This window comes from Mytilus californianus, unplaced genomic scaffold (assembly GCF_021869535.1).
Source record: "Mytilus californianus isolate M0D057914Y unplaced genomic scaffold, xbMytCali1.0.p SCAF_17, whole genome shotgun sequence".
In the NCBI taxonomy this organism is placed as follows: domain Eukaryota; kingdom Metazoa; phylum Mollusca; class Bivalvia; order Mytilida; family Mytilidae; genus Mytilus; species Mytilus californianus.
This window is the reverse complement of record NW_026262659.1, coordinates 12,902,842-12,930,751: the sequence shown is the minus strand read 5'-3', so window position 1 is coordinate 12,930,751 and position 27,910 is coordinate 12,902,842. Positions and strand designations below refer to the sequence as shown.

General features: G+C 31.8%; 1 protein-coding gene across 1 annotated transcript; it reads right to left on the bottom strand.

Annotated features, from left to right (window-relative positions):
- Window positions 1-16: 16 nt before the first annotated feature.
- On the bottom strand, window positions 17-27,910 carry LOC127726472 (uncharacterized). Its single transcript, XM_052233850.1, has 8 exons — window positions 27,856-27,910; window positions 26,420-26,526; window positions 10,723-10,773; window positions 8,906-8,984; window positions 7,586-7,665; window positions 1,591-1,657; window positions 705-758; window positions 17-27 (listed from the first exon to the last, which is right to left on the bottom strand). Exons 2-8 carry the CDS (start codon window positions 26,519-26,521, stop codon window positions 17-19), a joined length of 444 nt encoding a protein of 147 aa, XP_052089810.1. The 5' UTR covers window positions 26,522-26,526; window positions 27,856-27,910.

Sequence of the window (27,910 nt, the reverse complement as noted above, 5' to 3'; positions counted from 1 at the left end):
TGTCAGGTTATCTTTTTCAATGCCTGCCTACAAATAAAAAGATATGTTCTAATATTTTGGTATCAATAATCATTTTTCTTATTATTTTTCCCATATATTTGTTGAAAAGATCTTCATATTTGATCTGAAATAAATAGTAGTCTGTTCTTATTTATGTATTATTGTCATTTTGTTTATTTTCTTTTGTTTCCTATTCTGACATCGGACTCGGACTTCTCTTAAACTGAGTTTCACTGTGCGTACTGTTTCATACGTTTGTTTTTTCTACATTGGCTAGAGGTATAGGGGGAGGGTTGAGATCTCAAAAACCATGTTTAACACCGCCGCATTTTTGCGTCTGTCCCAAGTCAGGAGCCTCTGGCCTTTGTTAGTCTTGTATCATTTTTAATTTTAGTTTCTTGTGTATAATTTGGAGTTGAGTATGATGTCCATTATCACTGAACTAGTATACATATTTGTTTAGGGGCCAGCTGAAGGACGCCTCCGAGTGCGGGAGTTTCTCGCTGCATTGAAGACCCATTGGTGGCCTTCGGCTGTTGTCTGCTCTATGGTCGGGTTGTTGTCTCTTTGACACATTCCCTATTTCCATTCTCAATTTTATTGTTTGTCTTTTTCCTATTTTACTAGAAGATAAGGATGTTGTATCGTACAAATTTGTAGGAAAATATAAAACAAAAAAAATGGATAAATGCAGGAAGCATTGCCGAGTAATACAACAACAATACCCTCGTCATCTGGTTGAGCCACGTCATCGATTTCTATATAAAAATATATAATTCATTTCCAGTAAACTGTTTTAACATAAGTTTAATCAAACAAGGTACGGACCCTTTATGGATCATTTCATAATTTGCTGAGTTTTAGATCGTCATGAGAGACAACGATAAATGAACCCAAGGTGGTCAATCGAGGTCATCATATTTTGTAAAAATTCATAAATGGACACCTAAATAACATGAATAGAATGTCCTTGTTTCATCAGGGAAAATCACTGTTATGGTTCTAACTTAATTGTTTTAGATTAAATTGCCTTTGCCGTATTTGTTAATGCTCTTATATTTTGTATTCAATTGGCCTTTTAACTGTTTTGATTCAAGCGCCATTGATGACTCTCCTGTAGACACAACGCGAGTTTGGCGTACCAAATTATAAGCCCTATCTTTTTGATGAATTTTTACACCAACTGAGTAGATTCAACCTCGGGTGGACATTTCATCTGTGACGTTATCATCAGCCCAGTAGTCAGTACTTTAGTGTTTACATAATTTATCATTGATATGTTCACTTTCTGTAAATTTGCTGTTTGTAAAATATTGCATATTTCGAAACACAAAGGTTTCTGAGTCATTTTGGCACAACTTTTTCGGAATTTTCAAGAAATGGTTTCTTTGATAAGTAACATGTTTATAACAACATAATCAACAGCATCAACAGCATCTCCTCCTACAACTATTACAACTGCTACTTCTACCTCATATAATAATATTGTTTTTGTTTTACTGTGAATGGGTATTTGTTATTTAAAATTATGTTAATCAACAATCAATTTATAAATCTTAATTGATAAAAAAAAACGAATTTATTTTATACCTTTGCTGTCGTTGTCTTGGTCAAAATCTATTTCAATTTGAGTTCTTTCAATTGTATCATAAAACCCTTGTTCAAAATAAAATATAATATTGTGAAATATAAACAGATTTGCAATTGATCATTAACAAAGGTTCACATAGAATTAAAGAGCTGTATAAAAAAAGACACCTATTTTTCCGCCCTTATCCTCTACAATGTAGACAAATATGAAGAAATAAAAATTAGGGGTCTGCTATAATCCGATAGGCAATTAGGCAATTGTTTAGATCAACACACCAAAGTTCATCATGTGCACATCCTCAATAACTGCAAGTGATTAAAGCTTATACTTATAATGGCCAATGTGGTTTATTTTTAGACTGACATTTGTTTGTACAAAATTGCAAAATATAAAACAAAACGATAAAATAGACCATTTAAATTTCTTTTTTTCAATGTTGATTTTCCTTTAGTCACATCTTACATCTTGACTTACATCTAGAAATTGACAATGAGGGTCGGTTGAAAACAAAACTTTACGACAAAAGAGATGATTTCAGCTTCCCAATTGTGAACTTTCCATTTCTATGTAGCAACATTCCAGCAGCGCCTGCATACGGAGTATATATCTCCCAATTGATACGATATTCCCGGGCTTGTGTTTCCTATCATGATTTCCTTGATAGAGAATTGCTGCTCACAAGGAAGCTATTAATCCAAGAGTTTCAAATGGTGAAGTTGAAATCATCCCTTTGTAAATTTTACGGACGACAACACGAGTTGGTTGACCGTTATGGAATAACCGTTTCACAGATGATATCGGATATGTTCCTTATGTCGTAACTACAATACCCTTCCCTTTTCACGAATGTGACTTACCGAATTAGACTATTTACCAGATTTGTAATAACATAAGCAACACGACGGGTGCCACATGTGGAGCAGTATCTGCTTACCCTTTCGGAGCACCTGAGATCACCCCCAGTTTTTGATGGGGTTCGTGTTGCTTAGTCTTTAGTTTTCTATGTTGTGTCATCTGTACTATTATTTGTCTGTTTGTCTTTTTATTTTTTGGCCATGGCGTTGTCAGTTTGTTTTCGATCTATGAGTTTGACTGTCCCTCTGGTATCTTTCGTCCCTCTTTTACTGGTTTGTTTTACAAGGCCCAAGTAATCAACCACCAACTGTTGCCATCCTTATTAGATTTTTATAGTAGAAATTCATATTTCACTCTTCTATCCAAATTATGTTCCTTGTTTATGTTCGTTGTATATTTTATTGATTAAGGAATAGTACATGGTTTTGGGCATCTTTTACATTCTTTTGAACGTAACATATGTGTCCACCCCACAACAAATTGTGCCTCTACCAAGACTGGACGACATGTATGTGTTATTTTTGTTGTATGTCTTTTGTCTGTAATTTGTGTTTTTGTTTATTATACCGTTTAACGTTTTGTTTACCTGTTATTCATTTGTATGAACATCTTATGGTCGTCAATGGAATGATACCAAGTGTGCATCATTAACAACAGGTCAGGAAGGGTTTGCTATCAACTCTTCTATTTAGTTTTTGATATACGAGCAGTTGGAATTAAAAACTTGATAGTCGTCAAATGCAATGAATATGAAGGAAAATATCTTAAATCCCCAGATATTTTTTTACCTCATAAGCATTTTCTAAATTACATTTATATGTATTTTTATAATTAAAATAAATAGCGAATCTATTTGCGCAAAGAAATTCCTTAGTTTTCAAGTTATGTTATGTGAAAGTTTGGATTTCATTAGAAGTAAATCCTAAATTATTCTGCAACGTTATTGATGTACACAGTGGAGTCGCATTTTAAAACTCGATAATCGAGAGTGTTATCTGCCATTTTTGTTTTATTATATTATCAAAAATGTTCAATAATATTGAAAAGGAATATAGCTTATCCGAAAATATTTTCCATGACATAGTTTGGAATGCAATAAATACTGACAAAAATCCCAAATTTTGCATAATAAATAGTATCAGTGAATACGTAATATCCCAAATTTTGAATAATAAGTAGTATCAGTGAATGTGTAATTTTTCTACATAATTAAGACAATGCCTGTACCAAGTCAGGAATATGACAGTTGTTATCCATTCGTTTGATGTGTTTGATGTGTTTGAGCTTTTGATTTTGCCCTTTGCTAAGGGACTTTCCGTTTAGAATTTTCCTCGGAATAGGTATTTTTGTTATTTTACTTTATACTCCGGCTTTCGGAAATTGAAAAAATTCATCATATTGGAATATGGTATATATGATTATCAATAATCTATTTTATGAACCTTCCAAACTGTATGTCGGTTTGGTTTGATCACCCAATTTTGTCAATACAACTGAACAATAAACAACTGTCATACAAGTGGGAGGATACGAAAGCTATAAATCTAGGTTTAACATACAATTTCTCCTCGGAAAATGTCTGTACTTAGTCAAGAATATGGCAGTTGCTTTTCACTCGTTCCGTATGTTTATTAGGTTTGATTTTGTCAAGTTTTTATGGACTTCTCCTTTTATGAATTTACCTTGTAGGTCGGTATTTTTATTATACCTTGTACATTAGGTTGCCCTTACTTCCATATCTTTTTCAGATAAAACAAACGTTTGCACATTTTTTTGTTTCGCTTTTAGAAATTTTCTAACGAATCAGATGTTATGAGTTTCTGATCGAGTTTTTTTTGTCCCGGTTTACATGGAGTTGAACGAATTATGGACCCAGATTATTTTACCCACAGCCGATCGAAATATTGTTATCGCATAGAAACATTTAGAAGTTTGGTGTTGTTATTTCTAGGTATTAATTCATCTTTCAAAGTAAGTTCTCATCAAGCTAAATTGTCATGCCTCTGCGCTTTAGTTTATTAATTACACCATAATATCTTTTACTCGTTACACACGTACACCTTATTTAATCTTGCAATTTTATTTCAAAAATTTGTCTGCCCTGATCGGTTTACTCGTTTCTTTGTTGATATGTCAAATTAAAAAAAAAAAATTAAACAAAAAGTTGAATTTTACGCGAAGTGCTTGCAATATACCACAAAATTTGTATTTGTTAAGTAGATCTACAAGAACGGCTGACAGCGGAAAAAACTCAGAACATGAAACAAGGGTCACTAAAATTATTTTGCAGAACAGCCATTTCTAGTTACTTTAAACTTATAAAATAGTTATAAACATGCATCAATTCCAGCTTTAGATAAAATTGTCAAGGAAAACTCGACATTATAATATCATCTTGCAAATTACAAGCCAGTTTATAGTTATATTTTAAAACATATTTTTATAGACCAATCCCCCAAACCCCTTGAAATTTCAATATGCATATCATTAAGTAATGTTCTATGTTTATTTCTAGTATGTAAAGTTTCAGTTTCAACCATGATTCTTAGTTTAGATGTTACTTTTCCTAGACCGGATAGAAGACACTAGTTTATTTTCTACACGAAATGATATCATATGTTGTTCTTCAAAGTTAAAGTGGGATTTAACGTTACTTATCTCCGCTGAATAGGAATAGACTGGGAAGAATTAATAGAATTGATAGAAAATATTCACAGAATGAAACTGTAAAAGAGATGTTTTCCGTCATTACTTATAAAATATACTAAAACTAAGTTAACTGTCTAAATTTGTCTGTTCTGAACTGTGTTTAATCATTAGAAAAATATTAAACTCTCAAAATGCAATTCCCTTTTCACTCTCTAAATAAGAAAAACAAAATTTGGGGTAGGTTATTGTTCTCGCTTTATTTTAAGTTTTCTGTATAAAAATAAGGAGATGTGGATGTAGCTTTGTTTGATATAAAATATCAACTTGACGCTTCTATTTACCTATTGATGTTTTTTCTCTGTTAAAATTGTTTAGAATTATGAACAACTTACACACTGGATTTATAGGAAAATACCTAGCCTATATTTTCTCATCCACAAATGTCCATTTCATACGGATATTTTTGTAAATTGAGTAATGTGAATTTCATCAAAAGTAGAATTAAGACAATATTTATGTACAACATTTAAGGTTCACGTGAAAGTTATTTACATCATACCATCTTGATACATTGTGGCTGTCATCTTGTTATCCATTGTTTCACCGGAAAATTAAAACTGTTACTAAACTATACGTTTGGGTTAATGGATCAACGAATGGTCCTCATTTAAACAACTGTCATTATATGTTACAAGGATGTGATATGCCCATTTTCCAGAGTGCAATGTTTATTTTAGATCCAACGATTAGAACAGTTTGAATAAAAAGAAAAGTAACAAAAATACCAAGGAAAATTCAAAACTGAAAGTCCTTTATCAAATGACAAAATCAAAAGCTCAAACACATAAAACAAATGGAAAAAAACTGCCATATTCCCGACGTGGTACAGGCATTACCTCATGTAGAAAATGGTGGATTAAACCTGGTTTTATAGCTAGCTAAACCGCTCACTTGTATTACAGTCGCATAAAATTCTTTTATAATGACAACAATGTGTGAGAAAACAAACAGACATAATATGCAAAGGTATCACAAATGTGGGTACAGCAGTCAACATTGTGTAATAAAGGTATTTTACAAATAAAACCTTTCTAAGACCTTAGATAGATTTGGCTATTTTTAGGTCCTATTTGGTCATATAGCTCTTCAGCTGTTTCAGCTCTTATACATCCTTGGCTTTCAAACATTTGGCTTTCATCGTTTCTGATGAAGGTAAATTCAGAAAAGCGCTAAAGACGCATGAAATTTATAACGTGTTCTTTTTATATTTTCCCGCTGAAAATAAATCCAAAAAGGCACTAGGAACAAAAATAAACTAGACATCTTTGAAATGGTAGCCATCTATGTGGGCCCCGCTGTGAATAAAGTGTGGTAAAAAAATGTGTATCTTTACCATAGGACATGGGGTTGTCATCTGAAACCAAAGTTTTTGACCTTGACCTTTGACCTAGGAAATTGTACATACATTATGACACACCCTGTGGTGTTGGTTAATATACATGTCAAGTATAAACTTTGAAATCATAACGGTTCTCAAGATATAGAGCGGACACGATCTTTACCATAGGACACGGGGTTGTCAACTGAAACCAAAGTTTTTGACCTTGACATTTGACCTAGGAAGTTGTACATACATTATGACACACCCTGTGGTGTTGGTTAATATACCTGGCAAGTATTAACTTTGAAACCATAACGGTTCTCATGATATAGAGCGGACACGATCTTTACCATAGGACACGGGGTTGTCAACTGAAACCAAAGTTTTTGACCTTGACATTTGACCTAGGAAGTTGTACAAACATTATGACACACCCTCTGGTGTTGGTTAATATACATGTCATGTATAAACTTTGAAATCATAACGGTTCCCTAGATATAGAGCGGACACAATTTGTTACGGACGGACGGACAGACTGATCACTATAGGGCGACCCGCCATTCGGCAGGGCCCTAATAACAGCTAGTTTTATTTTCATTAATTTATTATTTGGATAATAATTGACCGTATTCATCCATTCTGAAGTTAAATTCGTAGCATTAATGTAAGGAAATGTTTTGATATGTAAAGTTACATCTATAGGCGAGAATGGATATTAAAGATGACCAAGACCACTTACAATTTTGATTTTAAATAAGAAAGTATGCATGTGGATCCCAAATTTAAAAATTCCTTTTATTATTTTAACTTAATTGTTAAAAGGAAGTTGTATTACTTCTAATATTTTTTCATTAGTTGGACCCATAATAAAGAAATCCGTTTAAGAAAGATATCGAGCATAATGCGTCACACAATAACGACACATCCTTCTTAAGTTCTGCGTCTAGAAATGAAAATTATTGATGAACTAAGGTTTCAACTGCCTCCCATTTTGCTTTTCGAAACACGTTTGTAATGATTCTATTTACAAATGAGGATTAGTTCTTTTGTTCTTTTAATTTTTGTCACTTCTTAATGGTTCTCTAAGAAAAGACACTGTTATACAATACCTTGAACATTCTGTTGTACAAATTGACCCTAACATCATTGATGGCTTCGACCCATTTATTCCTCTTTTCATTGCATTCAGCTTTATTTAGATGAAATACAATTAATTCATTCTGTGGAAAGATAATGTGATCGCGCAGTACGATCCTAATTATTATTTAGTTTACATTGTCGAATACAAGCGCACCACAAACATTAATATACATGTAATGTTGCGATAGCTACTTTTGTCTAACATTATCATACTAGCTATAATTTTGATTTTTAGAATATAATAAGTTTATCCAATGTGTTGAAATAGAAAAAGGGTGAATAAATAGACGAAATACTATTCAAATAGCCAATTCTTCAAAACAAATGCGCTCTTTTGCAATTCATTATCCAGCAACATCATGACAGGTCTTCAGGGATGAACATTTTGGGTGGAGCTTTGAAAAACAAAAATGCTGTAAAAGAATTACGTGTTGGCGGCAATTAATTCTCCATCATATCCTTTCATTTGTTTCTTAGCTACAGACTATCAAAAAAGACTTCGTAGAAGTTTTTATAATGTATATTTGTCTACTCATATGTTGAAGTTAATCTCCTAAATCGAGTGGAAAGTAACGAAACATGATACACAATCTCAGATTCTTCATCTTAAGCTTAATCTAATTTCCGAGAGGTCGGGTAAATGCACTTTGTCGAATTGTCATTCGATAGTTGTATTGGAAGGGTTACATATAAACGGTTAGTTAGTTACATATGAGGACACAAATCAAATAGTAAACATTAAACGACCAGTTGTATTTTGTAGGCTGTTGCCTTTCGTTTTTCGCCATGGCGTTGTCAGTTTGTCTTTGACTTAAGAGTTTGAAAATCCCTTTGGTATATTCCCCCTGTCTTGTAGTGAATCATTAGTTAACTTAAGAACGACAGAGAATAGCCAAATCCTTTATTAACCATCGAACTGTATATCAAAATATGTATTTACAATCAATATTTTTTTTTCAAAATAAAATCCGTGCTATACGGATGCATACTTTTTTGTAAGTTCAATTATTTTTTTTATGGTTTGTATTGTATTTGAGCAATACAAGTCATCATCAAAACTGTGAAATACTGAACAATTTGTATTATATTTAACATTCTTGGGTAAGACAAATATTGAAATGTATTGAAAAATATCAACGTGTATTTAAGAAATAGGGTTACATACAATGTGACGCTGTGTGAGAAATACAATTTCATTGCATATCTTATTTGTTTTCTTTTTCTTGTTTTTACAAACAAATAATATTTCTTCTGTAATGTTTAGAAAAAACATCTTTAAAAAATTCTACCTCTCAGACGGAAAACATTGTTACTGGCTGATGTTACTGTGAAAGAGACTTTATCCTTCTTGATCATTGTATCTGAAAGCTTAAAAAAACATTTTAACGGATGATTGATAAACATTTGAAATTCAAATGCTTTACATTGAATTTTTTTTCCTTTCAGAAAACTATTCTACTACTTGATTTATAACAAGTGCCTGGGCGATGCTTACGGGCATACGATTAAGTTTGAAACCCATGGTGTTTTTTACGAAACTTTGCATATGCGCTATTGTTTACATCGTCGATGATATTTTCAAAAATTGGTAAAATAATCTTCCTATATAAATAAGCCAAATGTCATTTTAAAAATAAGGGTCCGTGTGCTCGTCTTCAAGCGAATGACTAAAATTAGTGGAACAATTATTATAGATATTTTCCAAATATGTCACATTAAAACAGGGCGAAAAATAAAATTTTATTATAGACAGGCGTTTTCGGATAAACTCAGCGAATGAGTGACCAGCACTGGTCATTGATTTGACTAAAGTATGCAAACACTATATGTGTATTCGTAAAGTTAAAAGTGTAGCATTGACTGCTGATTTTCTTGCAAAACGGAGTTAAAAAACCTGTCATTCAAGATTTTACTGTATGCATATTGAATGTAACGAAAGGAAGTTTAAACGTTTAAGTAACGAATGCAAAGAAATCATATAGTAACGAAATCTGATAGAATTACTTTCGTTCTATACCATTCTGTTATGTGTAGTCGTTTTGATATTCTTTACACTGTATATATATTTTTTTCTTTTTAAAATCATCCAGATGTTTATATGGACCTCTTCGTTTCTGCTTTTCTAGTAAAAAAATGTCTCCCATTTTAATTTTTCTCTTAACGAAGTCTTTTTATAGTATCCTCGCTAACACGATAGCTTCTGTGGTTCTCTCTGTAAAGGATTTTACTGGAGTGGTCGACGGTTGATGAATGAGCGACTCAAAAACATCGATACGTTTAAAAAGTAAAAATAAAAAAAATACCGAACTCCAAAGAAAATTTAAAAAGTAAAATCACAATATACCTAGGAAAATTCAAAACGGAAAGTCGCTAATCAAATGGCAAAATCAAAAGCTCAAAAACCATTCTTCTGACTTACAAGAAAGTATCTTCTTACTCGCTGCGATGATTCGTAACACAGAATAATTTACAATAATAATAATAACAAACAGAAGTGCTTTATGTGTTTTTTGTTTTTTCACACATTTTTGTCAATATGATGGAATTTACTTAAAGAAAATTAGGGTATAAATATTTAAATATTCAAATATAATTTTTATAAATCGTGTTTTATAGTCCTCTCACAATTAGTAGTGCAGTTTTGCAAAATGCATGTTCATTAGTTTATTAATTTCTTTTCCTTTTGAGAACTACTTTCCTTTTTTGAAACCATCATCACATCATGATTAATATTAATGACTACAGGCCATTATTTCGACATACTTCAATATGTATTCATTTGGTACGGATGCGATTATTCACACAACAATCACTTGAATCTTTATATTTTCCGAATCATTTTTCTGTTCAGGATTTTAATGTCAAACACTTACTACAAAGATCTGCATGTCACTTGTAAAATTTAAAAGTCATCGAAATATTTATGCTTCTTATCGTCTAGTCCGATTTGACAATTCTAGGTCTAGGATTTTTTATTGAAGAATTATTTACTCTTAATAACGGATGCATGCATTGTTTTTCGTTTATTTATTTTTTCCTGGTTGCATTTAATCTTACAATACATATAATGATACCTGTCTATGTAAATGAAATTATAACTACGTACCAATAAAAGCATTTTCCCTCTTGGTATCTGTTGTTCATCTGTGGGTTTCTCCTATGAGAATAGAAATAACATGCTGTCCGATTATGTCTTTACAAAACACCTCATCAATGTAACCAGGCATATATTTGTACGTATAAATGATATCAATTACGTAAATTAAACACTAGTCTTACACGTTCGGGTAAATTGTGAACTTTGTTGTGCAAATTGAATTTTGCAAGATGTTTAAAAGTATTACAATACGAATAACTTGTCGCTCATCATCATTGATATATTTTAGTGATAGTTATATGTATCATTGATTACTCATGGATTGATTAAAATGACTTTTGTTGTTCGCATTACCGAAAACGTATTTATCATGGCACAACAAAGACATGATGTGGTCCCTGAAATTGCAAATATAGTAAAAATATACAAACGTTTTTTAAATTTATGTTAGTTTTATTGATAAATGAATAATTGGATATGTCTCTGAAATATTTGACTTGTGAAATATATAATATGAGTCAAGTCCTTATCCAAAGAGATATTTTACACGCAGTGGCATCTTTTTTAAATGCATCTTGTACTTAAATATCTTTTGAGGTAAATGCTATGATCATATGTAAATATAAATAACTAAATATCAAAATGAGACTGTTTTAGGATTTGTTGAATTTTTGTACTATATTTGAAGCCTTTGAAATATGTATAGTAAGACAAAATTAAAAATGAAATTGTCTGATGGTCTGATATCTAAAGTCTGGAAGATATCATTGCTGATAAGTAATACGTTTCGATTTCCAAAATTCAAGGGCGAAAAAGCATGGATTTTTAGTGAATACGGGTATTTTCAAATAGGATAATGTGTCTCTTGTTATACCTTAAGATATTGATGCTTTAAGAGCCAATCTGAGTGGTTTAATCTATTTCAGTTATCTGTTTTACGCTTTGTACATTGCGTTATAACATTTCTATTCCGAGGTTAAATCAGGGAAGAAATTGACATAAACTTATACCATTATCAGTATACATAGGTCTAATGGAAATGCTCACCCAACCAAGAATCGTTACGTTATTGAAAACAGTTGTTGAATTTCTACACAACTTTTTTTATGAGCTTGGCATACTGAAAAAATGATGCACCTTCTTGTTGTTGATGACAATATGATGTTCTGGTTGGTGGGTTGCAATTTATTGATGTTTAAATGCAAATTATTTTCTTTTTACATAATCACAGATAATTTGTAGAGAGATGTAATTGCTTAGCATCAAATTTATGATTTGACGTGTTGGGGACATATAACAATAATGTTAAGTCTGTTTGTTTTTCAAGATAAACCATAAACTCAATTATACTTTTTTAATATTTCATTTGTAGGTATGGTGTTCTTCAACTTCTTAATTGATCGGGCTTTCCAATTATTTTGATTCAACTGTCATTTTATTTAAACGAAACGCAATATATAAGAAGAAGCCAACAAACAGTCTTCAGCAATATACGCTATTTCACAATATGCTAAGCTGCAACGCGTCCTAAAATTGGTATGAGTAACAGGAACTACCAAAAATCTGTCATCAATACTTGATTTGAATAAACAGCTGAGCATGATAAACAGACTATATTCAAAAACATAATGACAGAATATTTGAATCGAGATTGTCGTGTATTATTAATGATTAAGGATTTTGAAATTGGAAGAGAGGACTGTATTATATAAAGGTAACTATTGAACAAACAAAAAATAGACATCATCATATATTTTACAGAACCCCCAACAGGGGTAATAGCCATTATTGTATATTAGATAATTGAATTCAATAAGGCCACAGGCGTACGTTGTTTTTGTTTATAATATGTTAGTATTATAAATCAAATGTGTCTAATGATGCTGACACACATAAGGATCGCCTCTGTTAGTTTAGAATGATTATTATCACGTGCCTTTAATTCTTAAATGTGTAAAGCACATTGAACTTTCTCACTTGTAATACAAAAAACTTGATTGTAGCATCTGTTTAACTATATACAAACATTTTGATTATCAAAAAATCTTTGCCATGTCGCGCAATATCCAATATCCACACTTGGACAAGCGCTTTTATGTTATATAAGAGATTTCCAATAAAATGACATTACTCGACATAACCAACTTATCTGAACGTATCTCGGCCTATTGCTCTAAAGCATGACAGAGGGGAGCATAGACTGCACGAGTTTTGTGTTAGTTGAATACACATATTGTGTTGGAATCGAATAAATTTTTATATTAACCCAACCTGCTTTTTTAAATCTTTACATGATTTTTTTTACCACATGCAAGAGGATTTTATTGGCAACAACCTTTTAAGGGAATAATTAATCCATCCACGTGTACTCAAATGCACCATCATTACTTGGTCATTTCACGTGACCCATATATTTATTTCTTCTCAAAGGATAAATTCTTAAAACTACTAAGTCGAAATTAGGTCTGAAAAAATAAAAATAATGAATTCTGAAGCGAGATGATATTCTCATTTTTGGTTTTAAAGTTCTAACGTTAAACCAGGAGTTTCAAACACACCCGAAAATAAATGGTGTATTCGACTTGCTTCTTATTTTAGCATATTTCTGTAATTAATTTCAAGATACTTTTGTCAGAAGCAGAAATTCAGATCATTGATGCATTTATCAGAAATTACTTTGTCATCATTCTGTAGTATTAATAAAAGGAAATTTATGAGAATGCATCTTCAAAAAAAAATCATTATACTTTATCAAACCAGTTGTTATTTTACTTCTATTCTTTAGTTATATACAATGCATTATATGATGCATGGGTACTATGAAGAGTCTTTATGTGCAATTAAAGTCATTGCTCACAGATCGTTTTAATGAAATGCTTGACGTTGAAACAAATACTTCTGAAAAGCGGACATGTATGGAATATTTCGTAGCAGTTTTGTTAAGTAGGTTATTTTAGTTTTATGCCCAACTCATGATTGCAGGTGGATATTATATTTTCTGGTCTGTGCATCCGTCCGTTGGTCCGTCACGTGCCAAATTCAACATCTAAACAGTTAAAGAAATAAAAAAAAGCGTGTCGTTTTGACTGTATTGCGCAAAGAAATCTTTTTTACATATGGCAAATGCACTTCACAAATTCAGTGACCACCTATAAATTATTTAATAATAAAATGGATAAAAAAAACTATAAGTGAACATATTTCAAGTGATTTAAAAGATCTTGCCAGGACATGTAGTTTGTATTTGGACTCGTTTAATATTTTAAACTGTCAACCCCGTTAAACAAAATGACAACGTACAATTCTTAATCGAGCACACCTTCTAAAATACAATGATCTATTTAGAAAATGTGTTTATCTTTTTTTTTCGTACATTTTATAGAAACGTGTATTCGTTCTCGCAGTTGTCTTGTTGCGTACTCACACACTAGTTTTACTCGGATGATATGGATGTCTTATGAAGTGTTTTAGGGTTCCGATTCTCAATAAGGAATTTGGTGACATATATGCGTTTTGAATTTACAAATAACCTATTTAATTTAGAGTTTACTATACAGCGTTTTCATTCGGGTCATCCTTCGATGCCGTATAGCTACCTACAGATGCATTTTCTTTTTTTCTTACAAAACTCTGGCTTTGGATTATGATTTAAGAACGTGTTGTTGTTTAAATTTATTAATAATTATTTAGTTTGATTTGTTTTTAAAATCAGAAATTCGGCTAGTTTGAAGGCGAACTATAATCATTCAAAACAAAAATCGGGTTTTATGTTATGGTTTAGCTGAACACATTCTTTCTTCTATAAGAATCCTTTTACGTTTCATTATCATGGAACGTTCATCTGCATAGAATATTGAAACAAATTGTCATAATTAAGACCATGAAATATAACTCGAATCAATCGCTATGACATGTATGGGATACGTGTATATACGTATCTTATGATAATGCAAATTTTAGGCGGGAATCTTGAGAATCACGTGATGATTAAAATACATGATTTCTATCCTTTTACATCACCTAAAATTATATAATGTTGACAAAAGTCTAGTGTGTTGTTTTTATAGTCTTTGAATGCTTAGTTTAAACTTGAGCGACGTATTTAAGCAAATTTTTATTTTGACAATAACCGGTCCCATTAGGTCCGTACGTCGAGTTACGTACGTATGTCATTTTATTGGAAATCTCTAATTGAGTGTTTTGCTTGAAAAACATAACCAGAGTTCCTTGGCTCAGGACCTTCTAAAGTATATGGGAGATATTCGATTTGCAGCAAACAAATCCCATGGTTGGGGAACTTATGATAAGTAATTCAGACTCCGCAAAGCACAAAGCCCCCAATCAACTTGGTCTGTCATAAACCAAGATTTTTGGTCGTTTTACATTACAACAGCTATGCGAGATCAAGGTCAAGAAATATGCAGGGCGAATTGCTGGTCCTTTAAAATTTAGGCCCATATCAACTTTACGAATTTACGAATTTCCCCATTGGGTTTAGTTCCCAAGGGGAAGGAGGACGATCAATTCAGGGTAATTCATCATTTATCTTATCCAGAAAATACATCCGTAAATGATTTTATTGATCCAAAGAAATGTTAATTGTTTACTCGAATATTGATGACGCTGTTAAAATTATTAAGCTGTAGGGAAATAAAGCATTAGCCAGTAAGTCCGACGTTCGATCAGCTTTCAGATTACTACCTATCTCACCGATTGATTTTAATCTTCTTGGTTTTAAGATTAATCAATATTTTTATTTCGATGAATCTCTCCCTTTTGGCGCTTCAATAAGCTGTGCTTTATTCAACGAGTTTGCATCCTTTCTTCATTGGGATATTTCTGTGAGACAATCCGAGGGCGGTATCGTACAGTTGGGTACTGACCAAGCATTACATGTAAACGGGCGGAAAAAGTTAACGCGGCGTTTACTCGCGTGCACTTCAAGTAAACGCCGCGTTAACTGTGCGTTAACTCGGAAATTTCAGTAGACATAAAAAGTAAACGGGCGTTTACGTTCGCGTTTACCTTCGCGTTAACGCAAAATCGACGCGTCTTCTAATTTTGTAAAGAGTAAACGGGCGTTTACTTTCGCGTTTACTTCCGCGTTAACGTGAAAAAGGCGCGTTTTCTAATTTCGTCAAAAGTAAACGCACGTTTACTGTTTGTAGTAAACGCGCGTTAACGCAAATTGTCATCGAATCCTGGATACACTCACCTTAAATATCAAATGATAAAGTACATCAAAATTAAATGACCAACTGTTCATTTTCGATTGTCATTAACAGTTAATTAATAATGTAATAACACCTCTTAAATTAATTGAAAATTGACCATAGTAAATTTCTTTTTTCTGCACAAACTAACAGTTCAAGCATGTCCTTCTTTTATTCAAATAATTAAATCATCACCAAAATCCAGCATTTTTCACATCTCAGACTGTCCGACTCAGGATGACTCGATTAACAAAATTAATTGACCTCATTAACCAAAAATGACCATATCTGCACTTCATCAAGTAAATATATATAGCCGAACAGTAATTCAGTTATATTTTTAGGTCAGGAGGGACTGTATAATACAAATGACAGCAATATTGGAAAACAATGACTAAAAAATTTGGTTCGCATCAATTTATAGTGCCAGCATGTCCTGTTTTTATTCAAAATATTGAATCGTAAACAAATATCAGTAGTTTTCATACCTCAGATTGACTCGTATAACAAAATTATTTTTCCGCATCAACCAAAACCCACCTAATTTGCTCTTTTTTATGTAAATCTTATAGTTGCATACTAAATCAGTAATATTTTTATATCAGTATGGATAGTATAATACAAATGACAGCAATATTGGATCACAATAACTAAAAAATTTGGTTCTCATCAATTCATAGTGCCGGCATGTCATCTTTTTATTCAAAATATCTAATCGTAAACAAATATCAGTAGTTTTTATACCTCAGACTGACTCGTATAACAAAATTATTTGTCTGCATCTACCAAAACTGACCATATTTGCACTTTATCAAGTCAATCTATATAGCTGCACAGTAATTCAGTTTTATTTTTAGGTCAGGAGGGACTGTATAATACAAACTACAGAAATATTGGACCACAATGACTAAAAAATTTGGTCGCATCAATTTATAGTGCCAGCATGTCCTCTATTTATTCAAAATATCTAACCGTGAACAAATATCAGTAGTTTTTATACCTCAGACTGACTCGTATAACAAAATTACTTGACCACATCAACCAAAACTGACCTAATTTGCTCTTTTTTATGAAAATCTTATAGTTGCATAGTAAATCAGTTATATTTTTATGTAAGGATGGATTGTATAAAACAAATGATAGCAATATTGGACCACAATGACTACAAAATTTTGTTCGCATCAATTGAGAGTGCCAAAATGTCCTGTTTTTATTCAAAATAATGAATCATAAACAAATATCAGTAGTTTTCATACCTCAGACTGACTCGTATAACAAAATTACTTGTCCGCATCAACCAAAACTGACCTTATTTGATCTTTTTTATGTAAATCTTATAGTTGCATAGTAAATCAGTTATATTTTTATGTAAGGATGGATTGTACAATAAAATGATAGCAATATTGGACCACAATGACTACAAAATTTTGTTTGCATGAATTGAGAAAGCCAAAATGTCCTGTTTTTATTCAAAATATTGAATCCTAAATAAATATCAGTAGTTTTCATACCTCAGACTGACTTGTATAACAAAATTACTTGTCCGCATCAACCAAAACTGACCTAATTTGCTCTTTTTTATGAAAAATCTTATAGTTGCATAGTAAATCAGTTATATTTTTATGTAAGGATGAATTGTATAAAACAAATGATGGCAATATTGGACCACAATGACTACAATATTTTGTTCGCATCAATTGAGAGTGCCAAAATGTCCTGTTTTTATTCAAAATAATGAATCGTAAACAAATATCAGTAGTTTTCATACCTCAGACTGACTCGTATAACAAAATTACTTGTCCGAATCAACCAAAACTGACCTAATTTGATCTTTTTTATGTAAATCTTATAGTTGCATAGTAAATCAGTTATATTTTTATGTAAGGATGGATTGTACAATAAAATGATAGCAATATTGGACCACAATGACTACAAAATTTTGTTTGCATGAATTGAGAAAGCCAAAATGTCCTGTTTTTATTCAAAATATTGAATCCTAAATAAATATCAGTAGTTTTCATACCTCAGACTGACTTGTATAACAAAATTACTTGTCCGCATCAACCAAAACTGACCTAATTTGCTCTTTTTTATGATAATTTTATAGTTGCATAGTAAATCAGTTATATTCTTATGTAAGGATGGATTGTATAAAACAAATGATAGCAATATTGGACCACAATGACTACAAAATTTTGTTCGCATTAATTGAGATTGCCAAAATGTCCTATTTTTATTCAAAATATTGAATCGCAAACAAATATCAGTAGTTTTCTTACCTCAGACTGACTCGTATAACAAAATTACTTGTCTGAATCAACCAAAACTGACCTAATTTGCTCTTTTTTTATGTAAATCTTATAGTTGCATAGTAAATCAGTTATATTTGTATGTAAGGATGGATTGCATAAAACAAATGATAGCAATATTGGACCACAATGACTACAAAATTTTGTTCGCATCAATTGAGAAAGCCAAAATGTCCTGTTTTCATTCAAAATATTGAATCGTAAACAAATATCAGTAGTTTTCATACCTTAGACTGACTCGTATAACAAAATTATTTTTCCACATCAACCAAAACTGACCTAATTTGCTCTTTTTTATGTAAATCTTATAGTCGCATACTAAATCAGTAATAATTTTATATCAGTTTGGATTGTATAATACAAATGACAGCAATATTGGAAAACAATAACTAAAAAATTTGGTTCGCATCAATTTATAGTGCCAGCATGTCCTCTTTTTATTCAAAATATCTAATTGTAAACAAATATCAGTAGTTTTTATACCTATGACTGACTCGTATAACAAAATTATTTGTCTGCATCAACCAAAACTGACCATATTTGCTCTTTTTCAAGTCAATCTATATAGCTGCACAGTAATTCAGTTTTATTTTTAGGTCAGGAGGGACTGTATAATACAAATTACAGAAATATTGGACCACAATGACTAAAAAAATTTGGTTCGCATCAATTTATAGTGCCAGCATGTCCTCTTTTTATTCAAAATATCTAATCGTGAACAAATATCAGTAGTTTTTATACCTCAGACTGACTCGTATAACAAAATTACTTGTCCGCATCAACCAAAACTGACCTAATTTGCTCTTTTTTATGTAAATCTTATAGTTGCGTAGTAAATCAGTTATATTTTTATGTAAGGATGGATTGTATGAAACAAATGATAGCAATGTTGGACCACAATGACTACAAAATTTTGTTCGCATCAATTGAGAGTGCCAAAATGTCCTATTTTTATTCAAAATATTGAATCTTAAACAAATATCAGTAGTTTTCGTACCTCAGACTGACTCGTATAACAAAATTACTTGTCCGCATCAACCAAAACTGACCTAATTTGCTCTTTTTTATGTAAATCTTATAGTTGCATAGTAAATCAGTTATATTTTTATGTAAGGATGGATGGTATGAAACAAATGACAGCAATATTGGAAAACAATGACTAAAAAATTTGGTTCGCATCAATTTATAGTGCCAGCATGACCTGTTTTTATTCAAAATATTGAATCGTAAGGAAATATCAGTAGTTTTCATACTTCAGACTGACTCGTATAAGAAAATAATTGGTCCGCATCAACCAAAAATGACTATATTTGCACTATATCATGCTAATCTATATAGCTGCATAGTAAACTAGTTATATTTTGAGGTCAGGAGGAACTGTATAAAACAAATGACAGTAATATTAGAAAACAATGACTACACAATTTTGTTCGCATCAAGTTATAGTGCCAGCATGTCCTCTTTTTATTCAAAATATTGAATCGTAAACAAATTTTAGTGTTTTCATACCTCAGACTGACTCATATAACAAAATTATTTGTCCGCATCAACCAAAACTGACCATATTTGCACTTTATGGAAATCTTTATAGTTGCATAATGAACTGTCACTAAAGTCAGTAGTTCGGGATGGTTTGTATTTAAAACAAAACTATAATATTTAACGGCATCATCCAACACTGACATGACTGATTAAAGTAATTTATAATGAAAAGTACGAGTTGAAATGTATCCAAAGTATGAGAAGTTCTCTTCTTGGAAAAGTGTACTGTTAATATATTATGGCGGTTGATTGATTTCGTTTGTAGCCTAACGTCCAGGGGCAAATGTTTTTTTTCATTTTCAGAACGAGTATATTTTTCGGACGTCCCAGATATCATTTATAATCGTTATGGATAAGTCTGTCTAAATTGACGAGATGGTACAAATGTACATACTTATACAACACCAGATCAATATCCCTATATATACACTGTACAATTTTCGATCTAACATTTAGCAAAACAGAATCTTAAATCATGTAAATCCAAGGCAAACAAGCTGAATTACGATTAAAAATCCATGTATTAAATGCATAGAGTTATATTTAGGAAGAGACTGTTAAAAATGGGGAACGAAGCAACGTAAACCATGATGTTTATATCCCATCATATACAAATATTTTTCCGATGTGTTGGATAACCTTTCTATTTGCCTCGATACTTGTACATGTAACTTTTGAAAAAAAAATATAGAAAATCTGCTACTCGGGAAAATTATTGGAACTGTTTTTTTGTAATTAATAAAAGTTAATATTTCGAATTAAAAGTGTTTTTGAATTGTTCTGGTTTGAAACACTTGTACATAAAATATTAAGATACAAGTCGTTTTAATTAAAAATAAATGTACAAATGAACACGAAGTTTATTTCTAAATTTACACAATCAGTTAACGCGAAAAGTAAACGCGCGTTTACTTTCAAGTGCACGTAGAAATACACTTGTGAAATCTGTAGTAAACGCCCGTTTACTTTTAAGTGCACGTAAAAATAAACTTGTGAAATCTGAAGTAAACGCCCGTTTACTACTGACTAAACGGACACATAGTAAACGCCCGTTTACTCGGGTAGACATTAGAAATTTCCATTTTGACCGCGTTAACGTAATTATAGTAAACGCGCGTTTACTAGTAAACGCGAAAATTGAAGTTAACTAACGAAATATGTGCACGCGGCGTTAACTTGCGTTTACTTTATGTAATGCTTGGTCTGCACCCAACTGTACATTACCTTGACGACTTTTTATTTTTGGGAAGGGGCGGAACCAGTCAATGTGCTGACCTGCTTCATACTTTCAAGGTTATCTGCAGTGACCTGGGAGTTCCATTAGCGGACGAGAAAACGATTTCTCCCACGACACGGCTTACATTCTTTGGTGTAGAAATTGACACTACTGACATGACTCTCCGTTTACCTCCCGATAAGCTTGATGAATTACTTCAGAAAAAATCATTTGTTTTAAAAAACAAAAAGGTCACGCTAAGGGAAATTCAATCCCTTTTGGGTTCATTAAACTTTGCATGTCGGGTTGTCCCGCCAGGCAGGGCTTTTTGCAGAAGATTGATTGACGCAACGATTGGATTGAATAAACCACATTATAGAATAAGAATTAATTCGAACATTAAAGATGATCTCAGGATGTAGAAATCCTTTTTAGAGAATTTTAATGGCCTTACTTTAATGACAGATAGACTTTGAAATTCTTATGAAGCACTGAAATTTTATACAGATAGTGCCGGGGGTTCTTCATTAGGACTTGGTATATATTTCAAGGGTTGATGGGCTCATAGTTTATGGCCAAAAACATGGCAAAAGCGCGGTTTATTATCAGACATTACTTTTCTAGAAATATTTCCTGTTATGGTATCTATCATCTTATGGGGGTCTGAACTAAGAAATAAAAAGGCCTTTTTTCATATTGATAACGAAGGAGCGGTGCACATTCTAAACAAGAAAACTTAAAAATCATCAGATGTCATGATTTTGGTCAGACGTTTAGTTTAAGAAACTTTACATAACAACATATTAATTAAAGCAGAGAACGTTCCAGGTAAGGTTAATATTATAGCTGATGCAATTTCTCGTTGCCAGTGATCCCGCCTCCGGTACCTAGCACCAAATGCATCTCTGACACCAACTCGAATTCCGAACCAAGTAAGGAATCTATAACAGAGGAATCTGCTCGACTATTTACCGACTCTTTATCCGAAAACACATGGAAAAGCTATTCAAGAGCTAGATCTGTTCTTGCTTCATTCCAACTTCAATATACATTGGAAAAAGTATGGCCAGTTCCTGTTGAACATCTAGTACAATTCATAGCTTATTTATCTTTGAAGCATTTTTCTGCAGCTACCGTTCGCTTTTATATAAGTGGTATATCCTTTTCTCATAAGTCACTAAATTCAGAGGATACTACTAAGAATTTTATTATATCTAAAATGCTCGAAGGTTTACATAGAAGAAACCCACAGAAAGACAACAGGGCCCCGATAACATTATCATTACTACGACTGATCACAGATGCCCTTCCTAGTATTTGTACATCTTCTTATGAATCGTTTTTATTTAAATCTTCATCTATTCTAGCATTTTTCGCTATGTTACGTGTGAGTGAGTTTACAACAAAACATAAATCCGATTCTAGTACCATAGCATTGCAACTGTCAAATGTGGCTTAGTCAGATCATCAACTCAAAATTAACATTAAGAAAAGTAAAACAGATCAGAGAGGTCATTCAACGTGCATCGTCATAAATAAATACACAGATAACGCAGCTATTTGTCCAGTCTTATCAATAAAAAAGGACTTATCTGCACGTCCCACGGTGTCAGGTTGTAACCATTTATTTATTCATTTTGACGGGTCATCGGTTACCCAATATTAACTGTCAGCTATGCTATGAAAATCCGTACATTTTTTTTAACAATCCTAACCCGAACCTTTTGAAATCTCATTCTTTTAGAATTGGAGCCGCCACAGAGGCGAGCAATCGCGGAATAAAAGATGAAACTATAAAAAAGTGGGGCAGGTGGTCGTTAGTAGCATTTGAGCGCTACATCAGAATTCCTTGGTAACAAATTATTGTTCGTTTAATTTTCTGTAAAAACAATTTTGAATTTTCCTCTACACATATAGAACAACTTTAAGACGGTTTCAGTTTTTAGGTGATTAGGTGCAGACTAAGGTGTGGATACTGGGATTCTCGATTCCCCATCGGGCTGGTGTAATAGCTGCTTGTCGTTCTAGTGAGGAAAACCTTAATTTGAAAAGAAGAAGAGTGGAGGTTGAACGGATACCTAAATCGGGAATGAAATGGAAAGATCTTGATTCGACCTTGGAAAATGAGATAAAATAGAGGCCAACCCCAAATTATATATTTGTTCATCTAGGTGCAAATGACTTAGTAGAATTAAAGCCTAAAGAACTAATCGAGAACATCAAATGTTTTTTTTTAAGAATCAAAGTTTTTGCACCCAATAATTTGGTCAGACATATTACCAAGAACCTATTGGCATGGCACATTAAGGCCCAAGTTAAAACAATTATCGAGGAAACGAGTTAATTGTGCTGTTAGGTCTTTCATGAAGCAAGAAGATCAACACTTTGTGAGGTATTTATCGATAAAAGCCTCTGAGTCAAATTTATTCACACATGACGGAACACACTTGTCATATGTTGGAATTGGTATCTTTTTGAATAACATCCAAGCAGCACTTGAAACCTTCAAACTAAATATCGATAAGGTTTTCCCACCAGAACAGTGACCGCGGATAATGTTTGGCGGTGAATGCGGACTTTATGAGTTCCCCATTCATTTGGTGGTTCAGGGAGACAATAAACGGACTTAGAACTGTCCCCCTCTGGCACATATCTCTACCCTACCGGCTCTTTGTTGGAGGGTATAAAATTATTTCCTAGGGTTCACTCTTTCCATCGAGAGGAATTCCTTTCACTTCTGGTAACAAAAGGTAGGTGTGTCTTTAATTTTACCAAACCTAACATACATTGCATCAAGTATGATAATAACACAGGAAATAAAGCAAAAGTTCAAGAATTTAATATATAATTTTATATGGAGTGGAAAAAAAGATAAAGTTAAACGTACTATATTATGTAAACCATATCTTGAGGGAGGATTACAAATGATTGATTTAGACTGCTATCTGAAATCATTACAAATCAGATTGGTTTTAAAACTAATAAAAAAGGAAAATGATAACTGGAAAATTATTCCAAGATTTTACCTTGATAAATTTGGGAAAGATTTTCTTTTATTCAGAATGAATTTAACAAATGTTAATTTGCTTAATAAAATAGATTATAAATCTTTACCTGAATTCTATAAACAATTAATTAAAACATGGGTAGAAATAAAAGGAGGTCAAACAATCGTACCAAGAAACTTTCTTCAGGTTAGAAAACAACTTATATGGGGAAATCATCTTTTCAAAGAAAATGGGAAATGTCTGTTCTTTCAAAACTGGATTAATAGTAATATTTTGTACATCAATAATATATTAGATGAAAACGGATACATCTCATCAGAAACTGTACTAAAAAATTTAAAGAATAAACAAGATTGGATTAGAGAATTTTCATTAGTTAAAAAAGCTATACCAAAGCACTGGCAAAATATTTTAAAACAAGAAAGCTCTTACAAAACTGTTGTCAATATAAAACATCAGTGAAGTTAAATATACTACTAAAACATGAAATTTCACCAGATATGAGTAACAAAGAAGTATATACTTTCTTGCAAAGTCAATTTACACATGATAAACCGACAGGAGTTTTAATGTGGGAAAGAATTCTTCATAAAAAAATGACTACAAAATTGAAGTCCACATTTAACTTTATTTTTAACTACCTTGAAAACAACAAATTTAAAACGTTTAAATGGAAAATAATACATTATATATTAGCCTGTAATGAATTACTTTATAAATGGAAAATAGTACCAAGTGGTTTGTGCTTCTATTGTAAGCAACATGATGATTATAAACACTTCTTTTTTTCCTTTTCATATAATGTTCATTATTGGCATAAAGTTGACCAGCTATTAGCATTTTTAAAAATTGATAAGCATATACTTAGTCTTGAAAGTTTAGTAACTGGCTATAAAATTGATGATGAAGCTTATTTTGATATGAACTATCTATTAACTATAATTTTCTTTTCCATCTATAAAGCATATTATATGTCTGACAAGAAAGATAAGGTCATTGATATCTTCAAAATCTTCAAAAATGAAATCTGGGACATTATTAACATAAATGAAATCAGAAGCAAAAAAAACAAGAAAATAATACTTAAAACAAGGGAATATTTCGAATTCCTTTAAATGAAAAGACAATTATTAGATACAAGTCTTAGCTGTGACCTCATTAATACATGACTGCACATGTGTCCAGTCAATTGATGTGCATTAACTGAAATTCGCAATTTTACTCTTTTATAATTTATTACAGCTACACTGAATTAGAATTGTTATTAAATATGTTTATTCCTGTTCACAATGCAAAATTATAATGAGCAGGAGAGCAAGCAGAATACACAACACAATGCAACGTTACTGCATACATGTATAATTTGAAGACCACGTGTACTTTCGATCTTCGGCTTTATCATAGAAATCAACATTTACTGTTAAAAAATAATGTGTGAAAAAAAAAACATTTTTACCTCATCATCCAAGACTTCTTATATAATTCAGTGTTGTAAACAAAACAAAAAGTTTTAAGTTAAAAATTCTATTGTCGACTGAAGAGTCATGCTATCAGTATCAAAGATCAATACATCATCAATTTCGCGGTTCAGTGAAGCTTTGATAAAAAAAATCATATACAGTATAGGTTAAGAAACGTACCGTATTCCGGTAAAAAAACAAAAATTGTGTAGAATTGTTCTAATGTAGTATTGATCTGTATTAATATAACTTACTTTATAGATATACTTTATTGAATATCTTTCCCTAGATATTCAATAACCAATTTAAAGGGATACTTAATTGAAGCTGTAGATTGAGTAAATTGTTAACAGCAAAGGTGCAATAAAATTGATTAATTAAAAAAAACAAAAAAACAAAAGGGAGGTGTCATCTCCGCAGTACACGTAATTCAGGTTGTTTGCAAATGAAAAATCGGAGGGACTGTTGTTTTTGCAGAGGTTTGTGTAAACAGAGGGGGGTTCTCCGTCCAGTCCATTCTTGCACGTAGGAAGGATATTTTTGACACTAATATTACCATAGGGTCCCTGATATGCTTTTTTCAATTCATTGGTTATCGGGTTGTTTGTTTCCATGGAACTGGCAAAACATTTTTATCTGCGGCCTATCAAAAATCCACAAACACATGATGTTGTAAATATATATAATATTTGCATTGTTAGTAATAAATATTCTGTATTCATTTTAATTTGTATTGTTAGTTTTCAACGCCAGTGGTCCGTTTATTAATACAAAAGCCTACTAAACAATAAAAAGAATTACAGAGTAAAAAAAATACAAAGACGATTTCTGAAAGATAAAAGAAATCTTAAAAGTCAGAATACATATTACACTTGCATTGAACTGTTAAGTCCAGTCATAGTCAAATAGGGAAACAAAACTCAAGATTTTGGTAATCTAATCAATCAATCATACATACGCTAGAGTACTTAAGATATCCATCATCTGCCAACACAAACCACTGGGGTTTATAGCCTTTCAGTAATGACAACCTTTTTTGCAGATACCCGTCCTTCACCATTATGCCTGTAAACAAATCATTCAATTTCAGTAAGCTTTCTGATGATGTTGAATTTTTATCGAAGAATTTCGGTTTTTTTAAATTTGCAACCATATCGTACATGTACATAATCTGCCGTTTTTTTACTGGGGCCTGTGTAATTTTCTTAGAAAATAAAAAAGGCAGATGCACATTCTCTTTTCGGACTATATCAAAATTTATCATAAAGTTTCATGTATACTATGAATGACAGGTCCGTAATTTGAATTAATAAATGTGCAATTACTAGAGCAAAGTATAAAGAATAATTTTGGAAAGATGTACTGGGTACTTGGAAAATGGTAATTGAAGAAGAAATAACTTTACAAGACTAGGAGTATTTGTTTTATAGTCCATTTTGGATAGATAATCTTTTTTCAAATTGACAACAAACCAGTGTTTTTCAAAGACTTGCAAAGTAATGGTAATTGGTAAATGTTAAAAGTTAATTGTATATGTGACAAAATTGATTGGACGGTAAATGTGCGGATAGGGGGTCAGATCTCTTGCAAATTTAATACATAATCATTACTTTTATATTCGTTTAATCCCTTAGTTTTTAGTAGTTTCAGTTTGTCCGAAATTCTTCTGTAAGTTTAAACACTACACCCAGTGAGTCATTGAACTTCATTAAAAAAAATGACATTTGTGCATTTATAAATTATTCCTACCAATAGTCATTTTTGCTATTGCTTAATTGTCTGTATGTAACTACTAATTCCATGTCCGGTTTTGGCTATACTTAAGGTTCTATTGATAGATCGGCTCTTCAACGTTTGTATTAGGTTTTGGATTTTTAAATATATTGGCCTCGAGCATCACTGAAGAGACATTAATTGTCAAAATGCGCATCTGGTGCAGTAAAATTGGTACCGTTTACATTTGTACTATATTTTCAATATATAGCTTATTGTGTCTGTCTATGGGTTTGTCAACTTGTATCGGTAAGTTTGAAACAATTAAAAAATATTTAAAGTACGTTATATTGATCAGATGTAGTACCTTCAGTAGCCTTTCTTCGGTATTTCAAGTAAGAGAAATGTATGTGTATGTGTAGTATTTTCCCGTTTGTTTCAATTAACTATTTTCGTAATTAAAAAGAGGCAATTGTATAATTACTCTGCGAAACCTCCGAAAATATAAAATCAGAGATACAAGTTTGTATATACAGTTATATTCATGTAAAATTATGTTTTTTTACAGAGTCCGTCTATGACTTTCATCATTAACGGTTAACCATATATCATTGATTACTATGTATGTTAAGTTATAACTGTACTAGAAATTATTATTGTTCTTTGAATAAGACGTCTTACCCGAGGTGATTATAAAAAGCAGGTCCCTGTATCATCAATAACGATACAAATACTG

Bases quoted from the DNA above. Each gene is read 5' to 3' on its own strand.
- LOC127726472 (XM_052233850.1), bottom strand. From the start codon at position 26,521: ATGGTGAAGGACGGGTATCTGCAAAAAAGGTTGTCATTACTGAAAGGC. The intron at 8,985-10,722 runs GTACGTAGTTAT...TGTTTTTTTAAG, and splicing joins GAGGGAAAATGCTTTTATTG to CTTTCAGATACAATGATCAA. The intron at 1,658-7,585 runs GTATTGTATAAC...TATTTTGAACAA, and splicing joins TGTACAACAGAATGTTCAAG to GGGTTTTATGATACAATTGA.